Below are 25394 nucleotides of genomic sequence, written 5' to 3'. Positions count from 1 at the left end.
ACAAAATCTCAGTAAAAATCTCAGCAGTTTAAGAATGCAACTTACTTTCTGGAAATCCCTTATAATAATCTGCAGTCAATAAACCCTTATCAGCAAGTTCTAGTTTTCATACTTTGGAAATAAAACAATTATTAAACACGATACAAAATTTTAATACACAATATTCTAAACAAAATCTTTGGAATTAAATTTTTAAAGCAAGCAAGTTTCCCATCCATAAAAAATGTTTAAACAAATAAAATAATTCATCACCACTGAAAATGATATTAAATTAATTTTTCTTTATAAATATTTCTGGATGTTATTAACCACACATAAGTTAGAATATTATCTTTCATACAAAAAAATTCAGGAAAATATTTACCAATAGAAGTTTTTCTGCCGTTGGTCTTTTCTTAGGGTTTTTAGTTAAGGCCGTTTTAACAAAATTATGGAAAGTTGGACTCCTGAAAAAAAAGACAAAAAACTGCTGATAAAAAAAAAGCAACAAGCAATTAATATACGTTAAACATATTTTCTTGTTGTACAGTTAAATGATTATTTGCCAGCTCTTTTGGTCAACATGCATCTAAGAATTTGTATAAAGCAAAAAAAGTAACATTTCAGAAGAAAGAGACAAGCAACAACAATTTACTGATGCTGTAAACTGTCCAACAGTCATTAACATTATAAATCAACTATAACAATGATCCTGAATATTTTCTCTAATTCATTTTTTTTTCTATATTCCTCTCTTATAAATCTTCAAAAATATGAGAAAAAGGTTATTTTAATTTTTAGAAAGATGCAGTTGGATAATTGCATCAAATTGATTGAAAGATTAAGGGGGTTATAAAATTCATACATACATGCCAGTATTAACATGTATGAGGTCTGTTCAGAAAATAATCAAACTTTATCATTTCAATCTTTATAATTAATTTTACAGGTTCTTGTTCCCTTCAAAGTTTTCCCCTCCCCTATACACACTTTTCCCAGCAGTGTTTCCACTTTGCAAAGCATTCCTCGATCGCTTCACTTGAAATGGCCTTTAAGGTCTATGATGAATTTGTTTTAATGTCATCAATAGTATTAAAACAGTGTCCTTTCATCACTGATTTTAATTTTTTAAATAAAAAAAAACACAAGGAGCCAGGTCTGGCAAGTAGGGAGGCTGAGGGAGGATAGTCATATGATTTTTGGCATAAAACTGATAAATTGACAACTCTGAGTGTTTGGGTGCACTGTCATGGTGAAGGAAGCATGAGTTGTCTTGTCACAACTCTGGTCTCGTTTTACAGAGGTTTTCACATAAGTATTGTAAAACACCTTGATAGTATGCACAGTTCACTGTTTCACCTTAAGGCAAGAATTCAAAATGCATAATTTCAATAAAATAAAAAAAAAACAGACAGGATCACTTTGAGATTGGATCGAGACTGACACGCTTTCTTGGGACATGGAGATTCTTTGCCAATCCATTGTGATAACTGAACTTTTGTTTCAATGATGTAGCTGTAACTCAGCTTTCATCTCCTGTTGTGATCCTTTACGTGAATGTTTCATTGTCAATGGCTTGTTCAAGAAGTTGTCGACAAACAAACACTTGATATTCTTTCTGCTGTTCGGTCATCAAACAAGGAACAAACTTTGCTGTAACTCAACAATGCATGTTCAATTTTTCTGTCAAAATGTCAATGCATGATCCAATTGAGATGCTAACCTCTTCTGTAAGTTCTCTGACAGTTAAATGGCAATTTACATGCACCACATCATTGATTTACGAAATGAACACTGAATGAACATTGACTTACTGAATTTACATCAGTTGTAGTCAAAGGTCTTCCTGGTCAAGGGTCATTTTCAATTATCTGACGACCACTTTTAAAATGTAAAAATCATTCGTAACATTGCGTATGACCCAGAGCATCATCTCTGTAAGCTTGTTTCAAAAATTGAAACAAATCTGTGAAAAGTTTTATGCAACATTTTACATTGTATCATTGCTCCCAAAAATCACACATAAAAAAATCACTACTAACATTTAAACACATTGCACTCAAATAATAATAACAAGAAAACCAAATGAGATATCAACAATCCAAGGACATGTGGTTACAGAGGAGGTTAAAGCAGAACATAATGCTACCAACCACATATCACCACTAAATGTCTCCATTGGCATGCAATGAAAAATGATGTTACTTTTTTGAAAGACCTCATACAAAAGCATTAGCATGTACCCCTTCTTTCAAAAATGAAAATTGACACTTTAATTTTTTTTTAAATGGTTTTTTGTACAGTTGCTTGATAAATAAAAAAAATATGAATTTAGTTCAGAGCAATATTAAAAATCTGTGTAAGTTTTTCACTGATTTAGTAATTACTTATCTAATTATAATAATTATTGACATTTTTAGATTAAAAAATAATCTTATTTTATTAAAGTTTAATTTATTAAATTTCTATCTTTTATATGTAATACCAACTGCAATAGTAAAAATGAATGCAATTCAGTTAATAAGAAATCAAAAAGTAAGACCACTAAAATGATAGATGTATTAACTAAAATAATAATAGACAGCCTGCATGAGTTACTTCTAAAAATTAGTGCAACTATTCTTGAATTACCTGCATCCCAAACTTGGTCTACTACAACAATATAATTTCTTGTTATCTTCAATGAGCTAAAAATATTGTTGTATATCATCAATCTACTAGCCCACTACATGCATTTTAATTCAGCCACAGAAGTTATTAATTTACTCCATTCTAATAAAAATTTAGATTTGACTGTTGTGAATATCATCAGTCATTTCAGAGAAAGCAATTTAATACCAACTTATATCTTTAGTACTTTATACTAAACAAAGTTATAAGAAAGACTGGTAAATATAAAGTAAGACAATAAATTGAGGTACTCAATCAATACAACATATATATATATATATATATATATATATATATATATACTGTTCTCTCAGGAGATAAGGTCATTCTACACTAAATATAATCACTCATTTTTCTTCTCATTTTTTTAAAATTATTCAAGCATATTTAAGATGCTACAAGATTCATACAAATTTAAGATGTGGTTCTAAAAAGGGGTTTGGAGTTTTTCCTTTAATAAAAGAAATTAAGTAATATACATAAACTGTTGACAAACAAACTAAAACTTAAAAATAAATGGACAAACATCAAATAGACTTAAATAAGACTTAAACATAAAATTATCAATTTGTAGTACCAACAGCAACTAAAACATTATTTGAAATTGGAAAAAAACATATTCAATTTAAATAACATTAAAACAATACCTTCTAACCAGCGAGACAAGAAAATATACTACAAACAGCATTTAAGACAAAATATGATACTACCAAACATTGCATAATACTAACAGCAAAAGTTTAATGAAAAATTACAAAATATTGCCCATTTCAATTAATTTTATGTTAAGCACCGTTATAAATATAACACAAAATACCAGAAAAGAAAAAGAAAGATTTAACTGTGACCATTAAGAAGTTAAATTAAATTATGCTATGAACTATTAACCAGTTAAACTAAATAAACAGGCAGCATCAACTGAGCCTTGTAACAAACATTAGACCGATAAAAACAAGTAAGGCAAAGGCAACTGTACTGAGTCATTAAGTTCAATTACTGAAAATATCCCATATAATTTATGGTAGTACTCAGGGTTGATAACCCCAACTCTGACAACAGTACTTTTTACTAACCACAATCAAATTTAAAAATGGTATTATAGTATTTTATTATTTCTGTGGCTTTAAAAATAAAAGATTATATATACATATCTTTTGTTCAAAAATGTAAATATTTCAAGTACTTTTCACATACTTCATTACTAAACAAACATGATATATTAAACATTTTGCCCTAATACTGAATCTGAAATCATATTAATAATGATTAGAGATTAATGATAAATCTCTAAATACAAAAAATTGAATTTCAACTGTGAATTTATGCCTCTTTGATAAATATAATCAGATGACCTTAATAATTAAAAAACTACTGCTTGAAAAGAGTATAATAACAAAATTTATTATAAATTATATTATACTATATGTACAGTTATTGTAAACTATTTATTAAGAAAAAAAATACTTCAAATTAATACAATGAATGGAATAAATAATAGTATCAGATGACTAACATATGGTAATTTAAATAAATAAATCATATGAATAATATATTACATAGAATTACCATTTATCACGATCTTTCAATGTAGGAGGTTTAAATCCACTTTTTGACATAAGAAAAAGTGCTCTCATTGGGTGTAAATCAAACATAGGAGGCTGGAGTTCTGCTAACTCAATTGCTGTAATTCCAACAGCCCAAATATCACATAATTGGTTGTAACCACCTTTCCTTTCTACTGCAGCCACCTAAAAAAAAGAAAATAGCAATAATTGGACAGTAATACCATAACAATAATAATAACAAAAAATATTTCTTACTATTTGACAATTTTCATATACTGTACTAATTAATTTTAAAAACACAGGGTAAATTAATTATACACAGACAGAATTAGAGAATAAACCTACACTTATATTTTATTAGACAATAAAATATCACTCATCTATTTACAAGTTGGATTTATGAGTAGGTAATATAGTACACAGTTTAAAGCAATTTTAAAAAGGTTTTCACTACACTGCAAAATATACACATAAAAATACAAAAAACACTACATAAGGCATACAATCAGTTTAATAGAATAATTTCTAATAACGTTACATGATAAGGTTTGCTGGAAAAAGTAATTACTGGTATATAACATAAAAGATCAACAAGTCTGTATTTATATCTGCATACTGTATTTCAATAAAAATGCAAGAAAAATTTATATATGGTCATATTAAAGATAAATCTTTTTTCACTTAAAAATATACTATGAAATTTATTAAAATTACTTTGTTTATTTCAGAGTTTTTAAAAACTACTCAACTTTTAGTTATTTTTTTAAAGATTCTTTTTGCGATTGAAATATCTAAAAAAAAAAGCCTTTTAGAGAGAATATTATAGAAAGTTTTTTTGAATATTTTAGCAAAACTTCAGTGGTCTACTGTAAGAAGTTTAGGAGGTACAGTTAAAAACAGATTATTTTAATTCTTGAGACAGAAAAGGAATAGTTCAAACAATATCATCAAAGTAATAATAAGGGAACAAAATTTTACAATGTATGATGGATGATGGGTCACTCATAATTGAGAGAAACAGAAAATAAAAGAATAACTTTCTGGTAGATTACCATAAGAATCACACAGCACAGACAAGTCCAAATGGCTTATACATAGCACATTTTACAAGTTTTTACATTTTACATATGCTGCCTTTTGTTTTTTACTTGTCTAAATTCAAAAACTGACTGGGCTTTCTGACAAACTGTAAATAACATGAAAATATATTGTTTAATTACCCAACATAATTGCCTTATTTATATATATAAATTTGGATATTACTGAACTTATAGAACTGAAATTATAAGCAGGATGAATGTCACTTTTTCTTGTTTCTACAGTTCTTTTGGTTCTATTGTCAAAACTTGGTATTTTTTTTTAACCTTTGCTTCTTTGTTCTTTTTTATATGTATCACTGGGAACTAGATATATTACATAAGTCTGATCTTTGTTTTGTTGATCAGAGTATTGTCTAGCCTATTGCATTGTCTATTTAGTCTACATTTGGTCTATCGTGTTTTTTTAGAACATTAGCAAACAGAGAAGCCATTTCTGGGCTCTGTAATTTTAAGCTTGCTGAAGTTTTTTTACTGAATTTATACAAATGGGAAATTTCAATTTTAATTAAAAACTACCTTTTTAATAAAGTTACTGTATATTGCAATAATAAGGTTACTGTACAAGGTTGGTCTGAAAAGTACTAGGCTCATAGATAGATCACAGCACTAGTCACATGATTTTTTTTCCCCGCATGTCAGTACAACTGCTAGAAGGTGCCATGTGAAATTGCAAGTCATTCCACCCAGCAGTTAGCTGTAGACAGATGTCTGAATCAGTTGCGGTGTTAACATGTGTTATTCTAAATGGAGAAAATCAAGAATCATGCAGTTATAAAATTCTTCGTAAACGGTTTGATGTCATCCAAAATTCATTCGAGGATCATAAGTGTGTATGGTGACTCTTCTCCTTCAATTTTCACACTGAAGAAATGGTCGTGAAAGCATCCAAGATGATCCACTTGAAGGACATTCAAAAATTGCAATTACACCAGAAAGCATCAAAAAAGTATATATGACAATATGACTTTGGAAGAATGGTATACAAAGGTGCATGAAATTACTAAGACTGTAGGGATTTCAAAAGAGCACAACAGTTACAGTTTAATTGAAGAATTGCACAAGAAAAAACTTTGCACAGTATGGGTGCTGCGCGTGCACATGGTGGATCTAAAGCACATTCACACGACACTTTCCGAATAGTGCTTGGCGCATTTTATGAAAAATAAGAGTGATTTTCTTGTCAATATGCAACAATGAATAAAACATGGATTCATCATTACACACCAGAATCGAAACAACGATCCATGCAGTGAAGAGAAGCTGGTTCTTCAGATTCGAAGAAGGCAAAGACAGTGCCACTGGCGGGAAAGGTCAGTGCGTTGGTGTTTTAGGATGCAAGAGGAATTCTGTTAATCGACTATCTTGCAAAAAATTAAAACACTGGGAATACTATTCTAATCTTCTAACAAAATTGATACAAATTTGTAAAAATAGACCTGGCTTGCAGAAGAAAAAAAATCATCTTTCACCAGGTCAATGCATCTGCCCAACAAAAGAATACTAGAATACTAGACAGTGGATACCTTTGTTCAGTGTACAAAGTGCAGTAGTATATTTTGGTGTTTGGGGATCAATTAACCACACGTCCCAGGAATGGCTGAATTTAGTTTGTAGAATACTACACCTCATTTACATGTCATATATATCATCCTCATCTCACTGAATCACAGAGGGGGAGGGGTGCTTGTTGTTCACTAGTTTAATAGTTTGCTAAACATTAAGAAGATACATTTTTTTTAATGTTCAATAGAACTGTAATACAATTTCTGCTCATCACCAAAGATGAATAGAAAGATACCAATCCCTAAACTTGAATGATAGATAATTTTGCCCTTCTCTGCTAACTTAAAAATAAAAAAAAAATATTATGAAAATGAGAAATTTAAGTGTCATCGACTTCATTGAAATGTACTCACTACTAAATATGAACAACATGCAGGGAAGCTGCCTCAAGGTTTTTAACTTCAGTGATCTATGGGAACCACTTTATTAAACCTTTATTATTATTCAACCATATGTGTTTTATCCTTATTTCATTTACACCAAATAATTTCTAAGATAATACTAACACATTTTACAGTAATAGAATCTTAATTTTTTTTCTACTTCCCATTGAATTATATAATGACAAGAATATTTCTTATACACATTTTTTTTAATTTAAAAAAAAAATTAAATATGTTTCCATTAATATTGGAATTTGACACTTTATCACAATTAGATTATTTCCTGTTTAAAGTGCCCAAAAATATTGATTATAGTTTAAAAATTGAAGGCAAGGAAACAAAGGGAAAAATATATGCTGTGATAAAATTGTAGGAGTAAAGTAAGATGCTATTTAAAACTATCTTAATGTTTAGAAAGAAGAAACAACTGAAGAAGAACTGGAAATTAAAATAAAATAGGAAAAATCACAACTTTTAAATTAATTTATCTTAACTTTTGATAACTTTTGGATAAACTAATTTTTTTTAAATAAATAAATGAGGAAGACATTCTATATTTTATGCAGTGAGGAAAAATTAAATGTACACATTAAAACAAATTTTGGAGATCACTTCTGTCTTGGTAACATTTTATTTAACGTAGCACGAATAGTAAAAAAATTGATTAGTTGAATCATTAAAATCAATCAATAGATTGACATAAATATTCAGTAGTAAAACATTTTTTTAAATGCAAATTTTTAGGGTAGGAAATATTTAATTTTTTAGGCACAATATTTCCAATGGTAATTTTTATGACATTACTTTTTATAAGCTAAAAATCAATCAAAAGAAATAATTTTCATAACTCCTACTACTTATAGACTTGCTTCAATAGCAATTTATTTATGTGCAGTTTGTATAGTTTATCTGATACGTAGTTCTCTACACTTAAGTTATAGGGCAAAAACCAATACTCATCACACACACACACACACATATATATATATACATACACACACACACATGTATATATATATACAGAATTATATAACCAAGATTTTGGTATTTTCTGTTCTTAGATCACCTTAAAATATTGACAAATATAAAAAATCTATAAAAGAATGATTTATGTGCAAATATGTTTGCATATAAATCATATTTATGCATGTAAATATAAATTTAGAACTTCTAGGGCATTTTTAACAACAGTAATAATTGTCCTCATATCCACTATATATTTACTGTAAATTGGTGTAAGTAAATATCTTAAGTAATCAGAATGAATACATTTACTTTCCATTAGGAAAACGGTAAATAATATATTGATAATTATACTGTAAACCACAATGATAAGAATTATAGTTAAAACTTGAATTAATTTTTTATTTTTATTTCTATATCAAAAATAAAGTTAGATCATAAGTTGCCAGTTTTTAAAACTGGCAACAACATTGCGCTAAACTTCCTCAACCCTCCATAGAGCTTAAAATTTAATTTCCACTCTCCTAATAAAATTATTGAACATTATTTGAAACCTTAAAACTTTTGCATGCTTTTTCATTTATTATTTCTTCAACTTAAAAAAGGGGGAAATATTATAGATTGTATAGTTTAACTAGTAATAATTTACAAAATTTCTGTTCCCTCTCTTAAAATGGACTGTCAAAATGTACTAATAGAAAAGACTTGATATGAAAATATTTTGGTCATTTGAACAAAGCTACTTTAAAAAAATAATATAAATTTAATTCCTACCCCCTCTTAACTTAAAATCAATTTCCACCTTATAGTGTCTATTTAAAATATATATGTCTCAAGTTGATAAGTAAAACTTTCAGAGTTAGAAAATATCCTATTATAATCAGAAAGATATATTCCCCCCCCCCCCCATTGTTGGGATAAATATTGAACCCAATTATGCCTCATTTAGAAGTCTAATTTTATAACATCTCAATTAGAGAAAGTACTTATTCAGGTCTGTAAGAAGAAGGTAAAATGTTAAAAATTTAACAATGTCCTCTGAGTCATTCTAAAGGCAGCACCCCAACCATATTTTAAAAATTTATCATATGTTCATATCCAAATATTCTCACCATGGGAAACTTAGCAGGCTTAACTGCACCCTCATAATTGATAAAAAGGAAAAAGATCAAAGATAATGAAAAGGATGGGTGATGAAAAACGAAATTTTCCCATCAGAGTAGATTGGGGATGTTTATAATCTTGCTCAAGATTCAGAAGAAATTAATACACCAGACAAAATTCTGAAAATCTATTCAAAAATTACAAGCACTTGTAACAAACAAAAAAAGTAGAGATCAGATTTTAGGCGAATTGTTAAGATTTATTAGAGCAGAATGTAAAATCTCACGAAATGCAAAGCAAATTATGAAACAGCATCTTATGAAATAGGAATGTTTAACAAATACCTCAAAACCAAGTATGTTAACACAGTACAAAATTTGTACAAAATTTTATAATTTTTTAATTAATGTAACAAATCAGTAGAGAGCACTTTTTATTATTTTTCTTTAGTTAAGAAATTAAATAAATAAGAATATAAACAAAATAATTAAAACTTTAAGGGTAAAAATTACTTTCTACTTTATTATTAATTTTTAACTTTAAGCTTTAAGCTAGAGACTAAACTTTAAGTTACTTTAAATGCTGAGAAAGTCCAGCAATGCGTTATCAGTTTCTTTTTAATTTTGAAGAGCTAATAAAACTTTAGAAATTTTGAAAAGAATTCCATTATGAAATTACACAAACTGCCAAGATGAATAACAACTATGTTATTTTAATGTATATGTTAATTTTTAATAAAATAATTATATGCAAATCAACCAAATCATATCATCATACACAGAATCGAGTAGTAGACATCAAGTTAGTGAGCGGCTGGTTACTCAATAAAGGATAGTACTAGTACTAGCCCTGAAGAGGACTAAGGTATTGGTCATGGTCAGAAGATGCTGACTGGGGCACATCACCTTCCAAGTACAAGATGTCTCCATGCTTCCCAGTACTTTGGTGATGTGCCTTGGGGTATGGCTGGACAGGAGGCATTCCTTTAGGAGACATATGTTATGATTGAAAAACACAGTTAAAGCAGAGAAGGCCACACTAAGCAGGCTTCTCAACAACATGAACGGGCCAAGATCCTCAAAACATTGTGTGCATTCCAATGTTGCTAACTCAATCCTACTATATGTGGCATCTGCCTGGTTAAGAGCCCTGAACACAAAGCTTAACAGACTGACCCTTGAGTGGGTCCAAAGAAGGATGTCTACAAGTCTGCTCGGGCTGCAGAACTCTCTCCTCTAAGGCGGCATTTGTTATCACCAGTATGCTACCGATAGATTTGCTGGCAGTTCAGAGACAACTGTTACCAGGGGAGGATAGGGCATTATCTTACAGTGCTCTCCTAGACAGCTGGCAGAGTCCAGATGGGTTGCAACTGATAAGGGAAGATGGACATACAGGTTAATTACATATATCATGCCGTGGGTTAGTAGGTTATTTAAAGAGGTAGATTATTTCCTTACTCAGTTCTTGTTGGGTCATGGCTGCTCCAAGTTAAATTTGTCACTAGGAACTAGGAACACTAGGAAACATAGCGAAGATGACTTGTGCTCATATTGTAGCATCCTATATAATTTTGAGCTTGTGATTTTCATGTGCAATAGTTGGGCAGATCCAAGGGCGCATTGTGCAGCATTAACAGGCTCGCTAGACATGAAAACATTATCATGTGTAATGCTCACTAGCACCAAGAAGTGGACTGAGGTCTCTGAGGTGGCGAGGAGCATTATTGCATGGGTGGAAATTGGGAAATAGGATGGAGGCCAGCCTGCACTGGTGGGAGTGTCCATCTGCATCAGTTAAGATTGTTTAGGCCAGATTAGACCAGGTTGAGTATGGCCGGATGCAGATGTAAGTGTACCATCTATACCTGTGAGACTCTGCTAAGATTATCGAGACCACCTTTTTGACAGGTGATCTTGCAATTCTTATCAAAAACTGTGTTGTGCACATGGCAGGTCGTCATAACGTGACATACAGGAGAAGGTTTTTAGTTAATGTTAAAATATATACTTATAGTTTACTGTTATTTATGGCTGCAGAAAGAATATCTGTAATTGAAAAGCAACAATGCTATCCCAAAAGCTTTAACAACACAAAAAGTTCTATAAATATAACAACACCAAAAGCTCCATAAATATACTTCATATTTTGTGCAAGTCAATAACTAGCCCACGTTTAACATTTTTATGCAAATATACATTGAATCAAAATGAACAGTATCTTTTAATGTCTTTGTCCATATCTTCCTCTGTACTAATATGATAAGCACAAGGGTTAGTTTGAAGAGGAGAACAACTTTGTTAGAAGAATTTATGGTTGATAATAGACAGTAATCCTGCATCTGAATTAGAAGGCACCATGAATTGAGGTAGAACAGAGTACATCTCAATGCTTTCACTGTAGTTCTGTTGCCTTGTGTATCTCTGACTTTAATATCCATTATTGGTAGCGACATTATTAATGGACAAGGCAGAATTATGTCCTGGATTATTAAAATCTATTGATCGACTGTAGACTCCATTCTGATAACTTTGTTGTGGGCTTCTTTCTAATTAATTATAGAATTGTGTACTGACTGATGATGCAAAAGTCAACTACTAGACATTAGTTTATTTTTCTTTAGGTTTATCTGTTATTGTGTTTTGGTGGTTAAGTTGTTATTATTGAATATATATATATATATATATATATATATATATATATATATATAAGGAAATTACATTTTAAGTGAATTGTAATTTCATACTCCTCACACCTCAGACAGTAAAGAGAATTCATTTTCCAACCTCCCCTCTAACACCATGCAATAAAGAAGGTAATACTGTACTTTTTCAAAAATTTAAAAACACAAGGGAGGCTTTCACAATTCTGACCAAGTAGTAATGACAACCTATTTCCAAAACAAGATATGTAAAAATAAGATAGAGATTTTGAAACAAAAATATGAATGGTATCAAGGAGGACGCTGTTTCTTTCTTATAATAAAAAAATAATATAATGTATAAAATTTAAGAAAATACTGTGAAAAGATTTAGCAGATGAATACATATTAGAAGAGAATGAAGTTATATCAACATTAACATATCTAGGGGTTAGTAAAGGAAGTTTTAAAAGAAAAAATGTTAAGGACAAAAACAATTAACAAGAAAAAAATAATCCAGAGGTGTGGCTTACAAAGTCTGGATATCAGCATTGTTATCAAAGAAGCCTAATAACAAACAAAAATTTGTACATAAATCATAAAACACATTCATTTATGCTGTACAAAACTGAATGTTTGGTGCTGTTGTGCTTCCAGCTGTTCCAAAGATAAGGCACGTCTGCAGAAGTCCTACTCACTGTGACCACCTGCTATGAAAAGGTTAATAGGAATATTTTATCTTAATACTAAACATTCTATACTACTACCTTACCAGTAAATATATTTGTTGTGTTTTATATTTTGAAATAATCATGGGAAGTATACAAAACCACAATAAAATATGACTAACATATCAAACAGAAATTCAAATAAATGAAAATACTGAAGAACTAGGATTCACAATAATTATCTAAAATTCTGTTTAGTAAAACTAATGTTACTTAATAACTCAGCGAGTACAAATAATTGTAACAAAGGAAAAAGGTTTTGTCAAAAGATTAACAACTTTGCAAGTAAAGATAAAACAGCTCTCACAAATTCATTCAGGCTAGAGAAGCAATATACAAACTGAAATTAATGAGTAACAAATTGTATGTAAACATTTTTTTTTAGTAAATGTTCATTTTTACCAAGTGATGTTACTCTTAAATTTTTCAGAGTTCTATAGATGTTAACATACCTCTGGGGCCATCCAATATGGTGTTCCAATAAATGATTTTCTTTTGTTAATTGTTGCTGTAATTTGTGCAGAAACACCAAAATCAGCTAACTTTACATCGCCGTTTTCAGTTAGTAGTATATTAGCTCCCTAGAAGAAAAAACAAATAAATTTTAATATAGGTGTAACTTAAAGTTCATTAGCTTTGATGCATGCTTTGTTTTCTTTTTTTTGGATGCATCTACTTAGTTTTTAAAATTTTATAAGGATTTTTCATTGTAATTTTTTTTTTATTTATTCTGCAACAAAATTCAATGTAGTCAAAACTCACAACATAGAAACCATAAAAATAATTGTATAAAATAAATTAATATTAATGGATATAGTGATAATATCACTATACCTAACAAATTTATCTATTTTTTTAATTTGTTTCAAAATTGTTATTTACAGTACATCTATTATCCAAATATCAGCCACATAAAGCATTTACCCAAAAACTATGTAGGATGTAACTACACACTTCTCACACATCAATTTATCCAAGCCACTCTCCTTGTTATAAATGTGTAACTCACCTGAGATTAAGAAAAAAATTGAATGGTTAAAAAACCCCTGCATTCTCAGGAAAAAATATCTACAAAATTCATATTGAACAGTAAAAATAAATAGCATTACTGAAACTAAATTTAACAAACAACAAAAGATATAGTTTTCACAGCTCTAACAATCAGCACTTATTATTATTATTATTATTATTATTATTATTATTATTACTATAGGAGACTGCCGAGTTAGTATTACCAGTGCTAATTCCAGGGGGCAGAAAGCAGCATTAATAGAAATTGGAGAGAAGGCTGCTTCCAGACTACTCAGCCAATCCAAGATAAGGATTGGCTGGTTGTACTGTCAAATCAGACCCAGGGCACAGGTCCCACGGTGTTTCAGGTGCCATGGGTATGGGCATCTGGCTTGTGGATGCAAGGGGCCTGACAGAAGCCGGCTCTGCCATAAGTGTGGGTTAGGGGAGCACAAGGCTAAGGAGTGTTTCGCCCCCCCTTCGGTGCATGCTCTGCCAAGAAAAAGGGGTGAACGCTTCGCAGCTGGCTCACGCACCTGGAACAAGGGAGTGTCAGGTCTTCCAGGCAGCCCTGGAGCAGGCGAAGAGAAGGCTCCGTTAAAATGTTGAACATAATACAGGCCAAACTTAACAGGAGCCGGCTAGCTGATGACTTGCTGCTGCAGCTAGCCAGAGACAGGGAGGCCGATTTGGTGCTGATCAGCGAGCAGTACCGGGACTGTGACGACTCCCAATGGTTCCGAGACTCGCTCGGGACTGCCGCGATATTGATTCCGTATCGCAGCAGAGCCCAAGTTCGGAGGCACGGCGCAGGCGAGGGTTTCGTTTGGATCTGCTACGGTGGTGACGATTTTTAGCTGTTACCTCACCCCAAATGATTCGATAGCGGACTTTCGCCGGAAAGTTGACGCGCTGGAGGATGTCATCCTCGCTGCCGCTGGTGAGACGGTGGTAGCTGGGGACTTCAACTCCAGGGCGATAGACTGGGGTATGTCGCATAAAAAACTCCAGAGGGAAATACATTCTGGACATGGCGGCACGTACTGGACTCGTGATTCTCAATACAGGGAACACGACGACGTTCCGCCCCCAGGATATTTGGAAACCATTCCTGATATTTCTCTCGCCTCCGAAGAGTTGGTCACGCTCGTCCAGGACTGGAGAGTCCTCGAGGATTATACCGGTAGCGACCACCAATACATCTCATTTAGAGTCCTAGATGGTACACGAGAGCGCCCGGGGCCCCCACGGCTGGCGAAAAGATATAACATCAACAAATTCGACGAGAATAAATGCAACACAAAGATCTCCTGAGGGATGGTAGCCCCTGAAAACTTCGCCAACGGGGGGGACGCTGGCGCTGAAGCCAGCGTTCCCTCGCTAGTCGTAGTTGCTGCGACTATGCGGCTGATCGCTTCTGCATCCGACGCATCCATGCCACACGGGGGGCCGAGGCACCAGAAGCGACCCGTGTACTGGTGGACACCGGAGATTGCGGGGTTGCGCCGAGAGTGTCTTCGACTAAGACGAGTGGCGCAACGTGCGAGGAATCGCATAGACGCGAACGCCAGGTCAGCCGAGTATAAGTCGGCAAAGAAGCGGCTCCGTCGAGCCATCAACGTGAGCAAGGCACGCTGCTGGAGAGAACTGACGGAGACCGTGGATGCAGACCCTTGGGGGCTAGGTTACAAGATAGTTACTCGGCGATTGGGGGTCTTGCGGTCACCAGCTCCACTAGACGAGGCTAAAGCGGAAAACGTCGTTAAGACGTTGTTCCCGGCCCACTCGGTCCGCGCCGAGCGGGACTTCAGCGACAGGGGCGACTTCCCGCTCTTCTCGATGGAGGAATTGGAAGGAGCCCTACGGTCGCTGAAATGCAAAAAAGCCCCTGGTCCCGACGGTATACCGGCCGAGGTACTCAAACTAGTGGGGCGCTGCAGGCCCCGTCTTCTACTAAACATGTATAATGCATGTCTGAAGGCTGGGTCTTTTAGCGCCAGGTGGAAGACCGCGCGTCTTGTGCTAATTCCCAAAGGAAAAGAAAACCCAGAGTCGCCGTCCTCCTACCGCCCATTGTGTATGCTTGACACAGCTGGGAAGGTATTGGAGAAGCTGTTAAAGAAAAGACTGGTTACGGCGATGAATCAGGCAGGTGGCCTGTCACCTAACCAGTACGGTTTCCGGCAGGGTCGGTCGACCCTAGACGCAATTCAGGAGGTTGTTGAGGCAGTGCGGCGAGCAGAGGACCAGAATCATTTTTCGCGACGTGTGGTCCTTCTCGTTACGTTGGACGTAAAAAACGCGTTCAACTCCGCAAGGTGGAGCGATATGATTCGGGCCCTGGAGCATTCGTTCCATGTGCCTCAATACCTTCTGAGAATGGTAGACGCATACCTGAGGAACCGCGGTCTCATTTACGAGACCGCAGCAGGCTGGCGTAAGACTACGATCACGTCAGGGGCGGCGCAGGGGTCGATTCTCGGCCCCGACCTTTGGAACGCCGTCTACGATGGCTTGCTGAGGCTGAAGATGCCTGAAGAATCTGCCTTGGTTGGGTACGCTGACGACGTTGCGCTACTTGTCGCAGACCGCGACGTGGAGCGCGCCCAAATGAGGCTCAGTCGGGCCATGCACAGAGTCGATGCCTGGCTGGACGATCATGGATTGTCTCTAGCTCTCAGCAAAACGGAGATCGTAGTTCTCACGAAGAAACGTATCGACACCCTTCTCTCCCTGCGGGTCGGGGTAGAGGTTGTCGAGACCAAGCCGGCCGCAAAGTACCTCGGTATGATGATAGACCGGAAACTCAGCTTTGCTGAGCAGCTTCGCACAGCCCCCGACAAAGCTGCGAGAGCCGTAACTGCTCTCAGCCGGCTTATGGCGAATGTCAGCGGACCGAAGGCCAGCAGACGGCGATTGCTGATGTCCACGGTACATTCCATCCTGTTATACGGGTCGGAAGTGTGGGCCCAGGCATTAAGAGTTGCGAGAAACCGGAAGCGGCTCGCGCAGGTGCAACGCACCGCAGCCTTGCGAGTCGCTTCCGCGTATCGGACGGTCTCCGAGCCTGCAGTACTTGTGGTCGCCGTCGTCATACCCATTCCTGATTCCTCTGGTTTATTCCTCTGGTCAGACCGTGGACGGAGCGACGGCATGGAGAAGTGGAGTACTACATGACCCAATTTTTAACGGGTCACGGGTACTTCCGCGCTTACCTCCATGTCATAGGGAAAGCGCCGTCCCCCGACTGCCTGTATTGTCCCGGTGTACGGGACGACGCTGAGCACACCTTTTTCAAATGTGTTCGGTGGGCGGAAGATCAAGGGACACTAAAGGCGGATCACGGAGCACTGAGTCCCCACAACGTGGTTGCGATGATGCTCCGTGTCCTGGGCAGCTGGGAAAGCGTAGCCCGATTCGTCGGCAACATACTCAAAAAAGGTTAACCTGGATAGTCCTGAAAATTAGGTAGCACCTAACAGGCTAGTATAGGAGGACTCGACCGGAAGTAATGTGTAACGGTTCCGGGTCGAGCCCTGGTAGAAAGGGGGGTGGTTTTAGTCGGTAGTCTGCTGATGGTGATTGAATAATACCATCAGCGGGAGCCCGACACTCCGTGCGTAAATGCATTTCCACCTCGCTCCTCAAAAAAAAAAAAATTTTCTTAATAATAATATGAGGGACATTCAATAATTAATGAGACAAATTGATGTAGAGAGAAATCAGTTCATTCAATGACAATGAACTTTTTGAGGGTCAAGTTGGCAACGTTGGGAACACACATTTAACCAGCTGTTTGATCATAATTAATCTAAACATAGCCTCTTTTGTTGATTTCAGAATTTCATCTCCGTTTGAAACATGTACACCAGAACAGTAACATTCAGTGATAAGATTTTTGCTATCAGAAGGTGTGAAACCAGCAGAAATTTACTCAAGAATGTTGAAAGAGAATGGTGAAAAGTGTTTGAACCGCAGTAAAATGTATAAGGGGGTGGAACAATTTAATTAGGATAAATCAAGTGTGACTGATCTCCCATCACTCTGAAAGACCAGTTGAAGTTTTGATTACTGCACTGCAAAATTGCATAAATGATTTTATTTGCAAAGACAGGCAAGTCAAAATTTCCCTAATTGCTAGTCTGTGTAACATAACATTGAAACCACAAATTCAATCGTTCATAACGTGCTGAATTATTGCAAAACACGTTCGAGATGGGTTCAAGACAGCTGACTCAGAATTGCTCAAAATTCGGGAGAGACACTCTATAAGTTGGGTTGGGAGGTGTTACCACATCCTCCTTACAGCCCAGACCTCGCGCCCTGATTTTCATTTGTTCATCTTGCTCAAAGACCTTTTATGCAGCAAGAAGTTCAATGACAACGAAACTGTCAAAAAGGTGGTCGGCAAGAAGTTCAATGACAACGAAACTGTCAAAAAGGTGGTACACGAATGGTTGAAAGACCAAGGTATATGCTGCAGGAATCACAAAGCTCACAGAAAGGTGGGACAAGTGTGTAAATGTTGCTGAAGATTATGTTGAAAAGTAGTGTAATTTCAGTGTCAATAAATAAATTGTTTTTTCTCTACATCAATTTGTCTGGTTAATTATTCAACGTCTCTCATAATTATCACATTATCATTTATATTCAGAAAATAGTATAATGATCAAAGTTATACAACTGTATATATAATACTCAAAGGGTTTCACTACATTTATAGTATAAGTAAGGGAAAATTTCTAAACACGTTCTTTTTTACAACAAAACTAGTTCTATCAAATGAAAAATGACACAAGGTTTGTCTAATTTTATGTAATTAAAAAGTTACCAAATTTTTTTTTTACATAACTGCATTCTACAACAAATGTTTTCATGCATTCAACAAATGTTACGGAAAATGAAAAAATATTTTACCATTCCTAGTAACAGTCAATTTATTACTTTTCAAACATTTCAAATAATGTTTTTAAACTTGCCCAACTGTGGCATAAAACTTAACACTTAAAAAATATTTAAAAACCATTAGAACCTGCAACATCCATATTTAAAATTCAATAAAATATTGTAAAATCACAAAGTGATAAACACAATATCAAAACAAAATTTGAATTTTTTAAGTAATGTAACTAATACCTTGATATCTCTGTGCATTTTTCCCATACCATGAAGATAAGCTAAACCATGAAGTGTCTCCTTACACATATATGCAATCTGAATTTCCGTTAGAGGTCCTGTAACTAATATTAAAAAAATAAACACTAAATTAAAAAAGTGAAGTCTAGATTAAGCTAATGTTACCAAACAATAGTTGTTAAAACTGCAACACTTATAGTTTTTAATGCTATATAAAAAATTCTTAAAACAATAACACTAAACACAAGATTAACTAAATTAAACATTAACATTTGGGCTGTCACATTGATTTCCATGATATGTAAAGCTAAGTACCTCATATTTTAACATTATGCTGATTTATTCTACCCAAAATATGAAATGTAGCTTCATTAATAAAAGTAGACTTAATCTAAAACACCACACCATGATATAAACATGTAGAAGGTATGTAAAAAAATCAAATTATTTAATTTTTTCCTATGGATAAATTTTATCTAAACCTGAATTTCCTAACCAGTAAAGCAATTTGTTTTTTTAGCATATTCTGAACACATTTTTTTTTGGAATGCCTAACTTCTACAGAACTTCAACACTGATTTCAGGCTACACAAATAACTTGTTCACACAGCTTCAACAGTCTTGTCAGACACTGATGGTCATCCTGCACATAATCCCCTCAGTTGATTGCTCATTTCTCTGAATTGTCTGCCCCAATGGTGAACTTTACTTACATGTGGTGGTTCTGCATTTAATATATGACAGTATTCATGCCTAACAAATGCAACTTAACACAAATTTAGGAAACTCACAAAACACACTGAACTTTCTTTATACCATAATCATGTTGACTAATGAGCTTGAAGCGGATATTGACCTCATAACACAGTGCGCAAGTGCTGATCACTCATATGAAAAACTTGGGACAGTTTCTCTTCATTTTGATTTATACTTCATCTTTATCATGCTTTGTTCCATAACTATGACTATTTGAGATCCTATCATTGTTTCATGAACACATTGTAGATTTATATACACATAACTAAGAACACAATATAGGTATATTACTGAATTATAGGAAAAAATACTCACTGTGATAAATATCTTGAAGAGATCCCCCACCACAAAATTCCATACAAATCCAAAGTTTGTCTTGCCGAAGGTAACTACCATAATATGCAATAATATTAGGATGTCTACAGTCTTTCATCATCAGGATTTCTTGCTGAATTATTGCAAAATCATCAGCTACAAAAAGTAAATTGTGTACATAAAATATGAAAAAATCAGCAGACAAATGCTTATAAAACAATACTAAATTTAATTAAAGTGTCTATGTCTAATAACCACAATAAGAACAATGAAAAATACTGATTGAAGCAACTTTCTTGCATCTACATTTCTATTAACAAATAATTACCTTTCAATTTATTCAATTATCATATTCTAACCATTATAAAATTCACGTAAGGTTTCAGCCAAAAAATTTAACTTTATTTCCAAAGCTTAACATAATATTATAAAACTTAACTTATTTATTTACAATTGAATCATTTCAATTTTTTTATAATTTTAACAATTTAATAAATAGACCTTCTAAATTTAAAAAAATATAGAGGTGATCTAAAATAAATTTTGTTTGTGAACAATCTGCTATATTTCAGAAAATCCTGATCCTGCAGGGGAAGACACCTTACTTGTGATGATCCCAATTGCCCCACTCCATCCCCTCCACTCCTAGCCCTAATGGGCTTTAGTGGAGGTTTTAAACCCTCTAAACCTAGTAACGCACCATAGTCATCAATCTGGCATCTGTCAGGATTCCACCAATGCAATTAATTGCCTTGGCAGATATTTCAATCAGCATATTTATATAACTTACTATCACCTTCGTATGGCTTCTTCCAAACATGACCACCTACGCTTCTTCCAAATATGACCACCTACCATAATTACAACCCTGAACTATCAAATTAACCGATTCATGGAAGCACGTGATCCCTGGGCCTTCCTCAAACATCGAAGGTTTTACACAATAACTCTTCTTACATATGACTTCAATTAAACTATGCATTCAGATCACTATTTGATTGAGTCTTTAAACACCAAAAATACTATTCTCATACCAACAAAACAAGTGTTGATCGCAATGACAACTTTTACAATTTACTAAAAATATTCTTGAATTACTTAAAAATCAAGAACAAATTCAAAAATTTAATAAGCTTCTAATGAAAACATACCCTATCTCTCTCTGCTCTGGTCCGATTTCAAGGGTGAGGTCATTGTCTACACCCTCCCATACTACATCACTCCATCACAGAGTTCCCCACACATCCATTCTCATCCTAACAGTGAAAACCTCAGCTAACCAGGGCTCAATGCCAAAACACCTACCTTGAAGAAGTAAGCACTCAGTTAAGTCCTAACCACTCGGGTTGCTATTCTACCTATACAGCCATAACAGCATCAGTAAATGTATTTCAGTATAACAGCTAAAAATAAGGTAACATCTTTTTAAATACTTTCATATCCTAGGATAATTATACATTGTTTAACAATAGCCTTTTCAGCCACTGCAATAATTGTCAAATTATAAGCAATTATAACAGTATTTTTAGTTTAGTAAAATCCTAAAAGAATGGCATATATTTTAATTATTTTAAACTTCACTGGACTGATAACCATTTAATAACTCACCTCTGTTAATTAAAAAACATTAGAATTTCATTTTCCTACTTCATATTTTTGAAACCTTATATTGTCAAGAGATTATAATTTTATATTTCAACTCTGGCAGAGCTGTTCATAGATTAACAAAATTATCATTAAGCAAAATTTCTAATTTAAAGGTTTGGCCTTCAGTTGATATACAACGGTTGTTTTTCGTTCAGCACTGGATAACTGCAAAGGGACTAAGAAGAATAAAAACGTTTCATGTTAAAAAAAAGACAAGATACTGAATTTTATTTTATATAGAATTAGTTAGTTACAGATTCAGGCTATAACAATACTGTATCATCATATATTTTAATGTATTGTTGACTGCTGGCTAACTACTCTGTTGGAGAATTCTGCAATACTAGTTAAATTCTTTAGGTTTGTAAACAAGTCCACTATTTCAAAATTTTCATGAGCATAATTATCCACATGATAGGTTTAACAGAGAGATCTCCATATCCTGGCAGATTGGTTATTATAAGTCTAATAAAAGAAATTCCAAACTTAAGTATGATATTATTCAATGTGAATTTAATTTAATCTAAAGCCATCTAAAATTTAACTGCTGTAGATAATTTGATAATTATCTCTTTAAACTTTTGAATGAATCTATTTCATGGATTTATTTGCTCTTGTACTCAATTTTCAGTCACAGAATATTTCCATAAACTTGTCAACAACCAAGAATGGCGATTTATTTATTTATTTGGATACATACCAATAACAATTCAATGGAAGCAATAAATTTAATAACAAAATTAAAAATAGATACACAAAGAAAACTTATTAAAAAAAACAATGACTTGTATAAGTTTATTATATTTGGAAATATTTCTCTCGCATTTACAACAGCTAGCAGAATAATCAACCAATTTCAAATAATTATACTAAATCTTTATTAAGGCAATAAATTAAAATTTTTAATATCAGTTAAAAAACAAATAGTGCATTAGTGTATAATTAGAGAAATGTACAAAAAAAAATGAACATGCAAACAAGGAAATGCATAATTAAACAATTCTGCAATTTTTTCCCATTTCAAACAGGAGGATCTGTTTGAAATATTTTTTTATTAGACCCTATAATATATAGGCTATATCATTATATATAATGATATAAATTTCTTACTACATTATCTTATTATTATGCAATAAGAATGGTAGATGTAAATGAAATGTTCCCCACCATGCTACACTGAAGCTTCTATTTAATATTAAAACATAGAAGCAATCTTTTGCATTACAACATTTATCATGTAATATAAATATGAAAAGTTTAAAATATTATTTTATAAAATGAATTACCGTTTTAGAATGACATTACCTATGCCTATTTCTTGAATTCATAAATATTAAACAGGCGGATTTTTTTAATCAATTACTTCAAAGAATTACATAGACCTGCACTCTTTTCTAATGTTTTAATCTTTCCACTAACTATTTTAATAATCTTTGAACAACAGTTAGAGCTTCTTATATACTGACTGTTTTTGAAAATAATACATTATACATTGGGAATTAATACATTTGTTTACAAAATATAGATCCCCCCCCACATATATAGAAATAAAATAATAAAAGAAAATGAAACAACTTACAAAAAAAGAAAACATAGACTGTGTACAATAACATAAAATATAAACATTAAATTTACAAAAAAAATTAACCAATTTGGACATTAAAGAATTTTAATCAATTCTACTACACAAACAAATTAAATATGTAAATAATGTAGGTAAAATAATTATAATAAAAATACAATTTTAATAAAAAAAGAAATACTGCAAAATACAGAAACAAATTAAACATATAATTTTAAAAAAAACACACAAAAATTACATTTTTTGATAGCTATCAGAAACAAAATACTAGAGAAAAATGATAGTTAATAACAAACATAAAAAATAAATTTTAAAGATTTTTAAAAATTAGTTCACATTAAGAACTTGGGATAACAACTTTCTAATGTAATTTGCGAAATTCACCTTGAAGACAAAAGAAATCTGGATAATTGGAAAATTAAAAAAAAAAGAAGTTATTATACATAATGGATATACCATTCCAATATTTAATGGGTATCGGGACTCAATATAAAGTTAAAAATATAAAAAAATAAATCTATTTCAGTAAAATTAAAAAGATACAAATAACATACAAACAATGCAATAAAAAACAGTTACAGTAACACATTACAAAGAATCCAATGAGTAAAAAATCTGCTAATAAAAGAACAGAATTTACAAAAATTACCTGAAAGAAATTAATATTGACTACCTTACTGTTTTATAAAAAATGTTACTTAAAATCAAAATTTACTGAAGAGAAATTGAAGTCTTGCTGTATGTAACAAAACTATTTTTAGAAAAATAAAAAAAATTACAATATGTTTAAGAGATATGTTTAACTTTGTGGCAGTCAGTAATCAAAATATACCTTTAAAACAGTATTTCTTCTAATCCTATTCTTTTTGTCACTCTAACACCAGTACCAATAGTTAGGCAAATATTCATTAGCTTTTTCGTGTGATGGCACTGGATCCAAGTTATTATCTTCTTCTTCAGCTGTTTGCTGATCATTTGCTCATGCAGCCCCTATGATCCATCATCACTCAAACTTTGGTACCCTAGATAATTATCATCAGAGATGATCCATTCACAGACACTCTTGAAGCCAAGTCTGTACAGTCTGGTACCTCTTCTACAAACATCTTCAGGATGCATTTCATTAGTCTCAATGGACATTGTTTTATTTAAAATTCTATTCCACGGTCTTACCAATGTTACACTTTTGACAAAATTCTATGCATCAGCCACCAAATAACAGCAATCTTTAAAATTAATGTCTTTGATCACCTTAATCATAACATTTATATCTTTATTATCAACCAGAACGTTTTACATTAATTCTTTGAAGTAAAGGTGTTTCAAAGAAATACTGATCTATTGGTTGCTCTTTTTCTATGCAGCCTGATGAAAGATAAGTAGAAGCATAATCTAACATCAAAAGAACATTCACATTTTTACTTGTAATCTGCTGGTATTTACTGGTATTTTTTAATCTTAGGTATGAAATAATCATTGAACCAATTTGAAAAAATATGACGAGACATTCATCTTTCTTTACTTTTTGTAAATAACTGGAAGTTTTCAGACACTTTTAAAACCATGTAGTCTTTTTGATTTGCCAGTCAACATAGGATTTAATTGGTGATCTCCAGTACTGTTACCACCAACCATCACACATTCTTTACATATTGTAGCTTAGAACAGGTTCTTCTTTGTAGGGAACTAAAGTTTTCTAAGAAAGCGCTTTCCATTCAAGGCCTGTTTTATAAATTATAAATAAATTGTTCATCATAATCTTGAAAAAAATCATCTAATTGTTGAATAAATCATTTTCTGCTAAGACATTTGCTAATAATTTTTCTCCTTGCATTTCAAGTTGTCAAATTCCCTGATGCTGTTTAAAATTTCAAACCCACCTCGTACTTACTTCAAAATGTGCATCTTCATTTCTTTCTTTTTTATTAAAAATAATGGCTTTTTCCATTAAAATTGGTCCAGAAATTGGCTCACTAAGGGATCACTTTTACACAAACCACCAAAAAGAGCCAGGTTCATCTCTTTGATGCTTTCTTCACTGTCTTCCAGGAAAACGTTTTCGTCCTCATTTTCAAATAATGACATGTAATTCAAAATGGTGTCTTCATTTTTTTTAATGTCTCTAGTAGTTTATGTTACTATGTTGAATTTATCTGCTAACTGTTTATCTAAAACACCATTTTTCAATCTTTCACAACTTTCTTCTTTTTCTATCATTGAAAAATCAACTCATTTTCATTTTATTTGAAAC

At 33.0% G+C, this 25394-nt stretch overlaps 1 protein-coding gene across 8 annotated transcripts in view; it reads right to left on the bottom strand.

Moving 5' to 3' along the window:
• Window positions 1-25394, bottom strand: part of hppy (MAP4K3-like protein hppy) — a 126983-nt gene that overhangs the window by 83852 nt on the left and 17737 nt on the right. For all 8 annotated transcript variants that reach the window (XM_075355153.1, XM_075355154.1, XM_075355155.1 and 5 more), the window contains exons 3-7: window positions 19915-20070; window positions 18844-18947; window positions 13149-13277; window positions 4216-4397; window positions 365-446 (exon numbers count right to left, since the gene is read on the bottom strand). In XM_075355153.1, coding sequence (XP_075211268.1) covers window positions 365-446; window positions 4216-4397; window positions 13149-13277; window positions 18844-18947; window positions 19915-20070 — 653 coding nt within the window. The remainder of the gene's footprint in view (window positions 1-364; window positions 447-4215; window positions 4398-13148; window positions 13278-18843; window positions 18948-19914; window positions 20071-25394) is intronic.

Source organism: Lycorma delicatula, chromosome 2, assembly GCF_047948215.1.
Source record: "Lycorma delicatula isolate Av1 chromosome 2, ASM4794821v1, whole genome shotgun sequence".
In the NCBI taxonomy this organism is placed as follows: domain Eukaryota; kingdom Metazoa; phylum Arthropoda; class Insecta; order Hemiptera; family Fulgoridae; genus Lycorma; species Lycorma delicatula.
Note: the sequence above shows the minus strand (reverse complement) of the source record. Positions and strands in the feature narration are given on the sequence as shown.